Here is a 6089-nt window from a genome sequence, read left to right as displayed (position 1 = left end):
TGCGGGCAGGGGGGGGCGGGCCCGCCCGGGTACGGCGGCCGCGCGGGGACAGCCCCCGCCGCGCCGCGCCCACGCCCAGCTTCCACAGGGGATGGATCACGCCCCCGGAAAGCGGATTGTAACCGTGGAACACCAGACACGCCAGCGGCTGGAACATCCAAACGAATTTTATTTAAGCACCGAGCCACTGTACATTTAACTTGGTACCCTCACAGACCAGCCCCGGGCAATTCCATGTGATAGGTAAAAGCAACAACCCCCTCAATCAAACCCCCATTACATTAATTAGAACCAAACAGCATTTGACCCGACTAGGAACAATAAATTTCTGCTTTTCGAACTGTTTCTTCAAGAAAAAAGTGCTCCATTTTACTAAATATTCCTCTATTTTAAGGAAACTTCCCCTCTATCCCTTCACTGTAGGATGCGGTGTTGACTCCAGAACATGGGGACAGAGGTACTAACATTTAAGACAAAGGTACTAATAAAGATCAAGTGTTTTCTCTGTACACCGCTTTTTAAGTTTAAATATAAAAAAATATTACAATGCTTTGTATATACAAACATATGCTGTCAGAAAAGAGGCTGTGTGCTCTCAAGAGATGTCTACAGCAAATTTTCTTCTGCCAATACTACAGCGGTATCATTTACCTCCTGATTTCAATTATTTAAGCCCTTCACAGTTGCGCTCTTTTTTATGACACACGAGAAAAAAATCACGTTGCTTGGAAAAAGAAACCATGAGTTTACGATCACCATGATCTCTTCTGTCTGGTTCTTTCTTCTGTGTTGTTTTGTAAGTAGAGAGTTTTCCTTGCCTGATGGGGATCACAATGCATCTCCTGAAGCTGGAAGAACAGCAAGAATTAACAGTACTTGCATCTAAAGGTTTCTTTCACTGTCTCATTTGGACAGTATTTAAAATGTCCTCTTTTGCCAGTGCTATTTACATTAAAGAGCATCTTTAGGAGCTTTAAAGAATCTGGAGATACAGGGGCTTCTTTCAATCACTAGAAATTAATATATAGTATGAAAAATGTAATTCCTTTTGGGTACAGACTCCTCACTGCCCCGCTGAGCCTTCTGAGACCTAAACTCTCCTCTGAGCACAGTTCACCATTGCTCATATTTAAAAAGAAAAGGGAGCAGGGTAGGAACTCTTCATGGCTTATCCATATGACCATGGAACATGAAGTAAGATTTCTCTCTGGTTTAAATTTCTGAAGATACTGTCCCTTGATGAAGTGCTTTCCTCTGCTGCAAGCTGAGGTATGTCATTAGGTCCTAATGAGCAATGCTGGTTTACTTACTCAGGATGAGGCACAAAGACAAATTTGTTCTTGTAATTGCTTTTTCTTCTCAGATCTCAGCTTGCTCAGTGCCTTGCATGAAGACAGCACAAAAAAAAACTGGTGCAAAGTGTGTATTTTAACTTCAACAACAGTACAAAATTATTCAGAATTATTCACATGGCAGCAACAAGTGATCTGTGTTTTTAAGAATGTTATTTATTTTTGTAAACAACCCCATTTTTAAAGAAATTAAAAATACACTGAAAAGTCTCTCTCTACATATATACACAGTACATGTTCAAATTCCATTTCATTGTGATGCCATGGTTTAAAGCAGACAAGAGTGCTCGATCCAAAACTCAGCTGCAATACAACCATCTTTGGAGGCACAGCACCCCATGCTGGTAAGTCCCTGTGCTTCCATAAAAACTTCATTTGTTGTTTATCACCTGGACTGTTTTCCTGCCATAGTGGTAGTAGCTGTAGGCAGATGTAACCGTTGTGAAAGCTGTGATGCACCTTTGGGGGAAAACAGTTCCTGTAAGTCATGTAAGTCTATGAACAATGCAATAATTGTTATTTTTTTTCTTTTTAGTGTCTTCCCTATTTTCACTACAGAGCTCCACAGTTTACAGTTTCTATGCTGAAATTCACTGCTAAGTGGGGTATTAGATAAACAAAGGATCTGCCATCCAGCACTAAGCTGCATGCTTCAGTGTAACTGCATACTAAGACAATTTTTTACCATATTAGCATTTGTTTTAGAGAAGGGAAGACAAAACATTCAGCATTTGCAGCCTACATATCTTTTACCAGCATGAAAACTGACTGATGTGAGAAACTACTCCTTGGTAGACTGTAAGGCGAGCGTTTAAACCACACAAGACTTGAACTTACCATTTTACTAAGTTCCAAAGCTAAAGCATGAGTGTCTGCTTCAGCCTGTTTTGTTTCCTTCCCAGATGCTGGTTGACAATCATACATATTCCTAAATTATCAGTGCTCCTCTGTGTAAAAGGCTGACGCCACCCACTGAGGTGTAAGTCACTGCTACAGTCCTGCCACTCTGTTAACCCTCCCTGGGCCAGAACTCAGACAGGGCATTTTTGAAAGTTTTTACAGAGGACTCTGGCAAATTACACACAGCATTTCTCCATTATTCACAACATGGTAACTCTCCCAGAGTCCCAGACAAGCAGCAAGGTAAGCATCTTTCACAGATACAACCCTAGATTTGTTTTTCCAACAGAATGAAAAACCACACTGACTGTTAAGATCAAGGTTTCTAGTTCCTTAAATGCTTTTTGTTTTGGGTTTGTGGTTTTGGTTTATTTGGTTTGGTGTTTGTTTGTTTTTTTCCTAGAAGACAAGCAACACTGGATTTTTCACTACTTTAACTAAGTAATTCTGGTATCTGCTGTTCAGCCTCTTTGTTCTGAGCTCTTACTTAACTGCTCAGGAAAAATAACTGCACTTGTAACACCTGCAGTCAGCTACAACTCAGACTCAGGTCAGTTCTGATCTCCAAGGACAGTAGTGAAAGGAACAGCACTAACTAAGGAGGGACACTCCTGTATGCCTGTTTTCATTCAATCTCTCCCCCTCCTTCCTACAATCTAGCAGGAACCACCATTTCTTCATGTGCTTTTCCAAGAGGCTTCAGAAACCTGGATTTCAAGATAGCAGGTACAGAGTAAAGCAAAAATAAGAATACACTTCACCTCTATTTTTACTGATATCAAGGTTGCTTTTTCAAGGACACTTAGGGCATGAATAAGAGAAGAATCCATACAGCCTTTCTTTCCATTCCTTTCTTTTTTATTGATCTGAATTTATGCTTTCCCTCTGTACACCTGAAGACTTGTTTCTAAGCTATTATTCCCAGATCTTAACTAGTTTCATTTGACTACTTTTTACTTGCGTAGTAAATTAAGCACCAATAAATATCTGTCTCCGGCATCATTTAAGAATAAAGGTGTAAAAATTCAGGCATATTACATCATCTGGGCACAGTTTATTTGTGTTCCCCACAATTAGAATGATCTCAATTATCAGTTTCTTTAGAAGCCCATTAAATCATCTGGAAAAAACCAAAGAAAGCTAAGTTACCATAACGTCTGCAGATATATGCTGTCCACATAATTGAAAACAGGAGCTGCTAAAGAAGCTGCCACCAAAATTAGCTGAACCACTGTATTCGTCTGAAAAAAAGCAAAATGGGAATTGTGACCAAATTAAGACGTGCCCTATTTTGAAACTGTACTCAGCAGTAGTAGTAAACTGTCCCCTCCCTCCAAACTACACGACACCCCAAGTACTGAGGAGTTATTTTTTGTAATGAGTTACTACTCTTACCTTGCTAATGAATGTTGGTTTTAACTGGGCAGTAGCGTAACAGGGGTTAAAGTACCTACTGAGTGTTCTCTGTTGGGGGAGAGAAGAGGAAAAAAATGCAGTCCTAGTACATTCAATTTGATAGCCCTGTTCACATGATAGAGAAAAGTTAACTGTAGCACTAGAGAATTACACTGCTCTTTTATATGATTTATTACACATCATGAACAGAAAAAAAAAATTATCAGTGGCTCTGACTCATCTTAGTGAAACATATTTTATGAAACCCTGTTCTGCTTGGAAATCTATCTGACAGAAGAACAAGCATTATGTCTTAGGGTATACACCCAAGTTCTGAGCAACCATCAGGTCTCAAGGTGAAAATCTCTTGGTCACAACTTTGTTAAAGGCTTATTAATTTACTTTTTATTATGATTACACGTTCAAATGGTTTCGTTTAACGCACTTACCGGTGGAGAGAGAGTTTTGTATCGCACGTAAAAAACAGCAGCAATCAGAGCTACATCCCGCAGAATAATCATGGAAGTAAGTGAAACTGAAAAATCAAGCCAACAGGATCTAGTGAAAAACCATGTCCATGATTAAAAACAAAACACAACCAAAGGGGCATACAATATGAAGAGAGAGAAAAATAACCGCTCCCAAATTCTTCTGAACAGGTTTTATGCACGCCTGAAGATTTTTAAGGTGACTTCTGAAGGGGTTTAAGTCTTAAAACGATCCAGTCTATTTAAAAAAAAAAAATTAACATAGCTACTAACTATTGTTGCTTTAAAGAAAGTGCATTTGAAAATGGCAGTTGTTTTTATATGGGGCCAGCATATGCTTTCTGTGGGGTCTGTTAGGGGGATGTTAAATATTTAATAGAAATATTACAACACATAAAATTATCTTTACCTTACGTAGTACATGCAATCAGTATTTTCTCACCTGGGATTAGATTTGCACAAGTTAGGCTTACATAGAGCACACTGATGAGAATTTTATCAGCCAGAGGATCAAGAGCACTTCCCAGCGCTGACTTCTGATTCGCCCAGTTTCGCGCAATAAATCCATCCAACTGGGAAAAACAAAATTTAACATCTCTCTGTTAGAAAACCAAGAACAAAACCAGCTTATACATGCTACTGTTAAGAGAGGTATTTAATGAACGGTGTCACATAAAACAACTAGTTTAACTATGATGAAATATGGTACCTGTTAGCTGACATTTGCATCATGCTTTCTTTCCCTCACTGCATTCTAGATACTGGAAGCCTCTCAACATACTCAGTTCTCATTAGAAAAAGAAACAAACAAACCAAACCAAACAAAAACAAACACAAAAACCCCAAAACCGACCAAACAAAAAAACCCAAACCACAAACTGGGGTGTGCGTGTGTGTGGAACTGGTATTATAAAATTCACAAAATTATTGTCATGATGGATGCACCAGGTACACTTGCACAAAGTAACAGACCCCCAGATGCTCTGACTGGACAATGCCCACCTGGAGCTGGTCAGGGAACCCTGACATCTCCCCTTTGCTCCACCAGCATTAAGTCCCCTTTGGACACCTGCAACTTCCCTCTGCGCTGTCACAAAGGACATATATAGCATTCCTAAAGAACAACAAATATAAAACCCCATGTATTTTATCTCTTTCCATTCCACATTGGAGTCTAAGTTCCAGTGGGATCACCGTAAGCCCTGATTGCCCCCAAAGCACTTCCAAACCGAGGCGAACGTACCAGATCAGTCACACCAGCCAGAACAAAGACACCGAGTGCAACATCGAAATTCTCCTCAACAATCAAATAGCCCAAAACCGGCGCCAGACCCATCCGTGCCATGGACAGGATATTCGGGATGGTCCAGGGGTTTTCATACTGCAGAGCAAGAAAGCAAAGAACTTTCAGGGCAGGAAGGCAAACGCTCCAACTTGGCACATAAACTTCAAGGCGGGAAGGCAAACCCCAATTTGGTTCAGAAACTTCAGGGCACGCAGGCAGGCAGGCAGGCAGGCAGACCCCCCAGTCTGGCACGTAACAGAATCAATCACTACAAACGCTCTGAGCAGAACTGGAGAGAAAGCCTGGAAAGTTCCCGGGAGCTGCTTGCGCAAGGCACAGGGACACAGCCTCTACCTGCCAAACATTAACAGGAGAACGCTCCGCCAGGACAGACCCAAGCCCCCCCAAAAGTTTGGCCGCTAGTCTGACACCTGTGTCCCGCGGGGCGGGGAGGAGATCGGGGCTCTCGCTACGTTACTGCGAGAACAATCGCACCCCCTGGGGCAGCCCCGCGCACGGACGCGGGCGAATAAACGACCCCCGGCCCCGGTGCCCCCGCGCACCCCCCTGTCCCGGTCACGCACCAGCTCCGCGTACGGCCCCGCCACCCTCCGCTCCGGCGGTGGCCCCGGCGGGGCGGCCCCGCCGCTGAGGAGGCGCCAGGCGGCG

At 42.3% G+C, this 6089-nt stretch overlaps 1 protein-coding gene across 1 annotated transcript; it reads right to left on the bottom strand.

Annotated features, from left to right (window-relative positions):
• Positions 1 to 1407: 1407 nt before the first annotated feature.
• On the bottom strand, positions 1408 to 6089 carry CRLS1 (cardiolipin synthase 1). Its single transcript, XM_017818974.1, has 7 exons — positions 6005 to 6089; positions 5379 to 5516; positions 4578 to 4707; positions 4097 to 4182; positions 3648 to 3716; positions 3402 to 3493; positions 1408 to 1811 (listed from the first exon to the last, which is right to left on the bottom strand). Exons 2-7 carry the CDS (start codon positions 5478 to 5480, stop codon positions 1724 to 1726), a joined length of 567 nt encoding a protein of 188 aa, XP_017674463.1. The 5' UTR covers positions 5481 to 5516; positions 6005 to 6089; the 3' UTR covers positions 1408 to 1723.

This window comes from Lepidothrix coronata, unplaced genomic scaffold (genome assembly GCF_001604755.1).
Source record: "Lepidothrix coronata isolate B3197 unplaced genomic scaffold, Lepidothrix_coronata-1.0 Scaffold71, whole genome shotgun sequence".
Lineage (NCBI taxonomy): Eukaryota > Metazoa > Chordata > Aves > Passeriformes > Pipridae > Lepidothrix > Lepidothrix coronata.
Note: the sequence above shows the minus strand (reverse complement) of the source record. Positions and strands in the feature narration are given on the sequence as shown.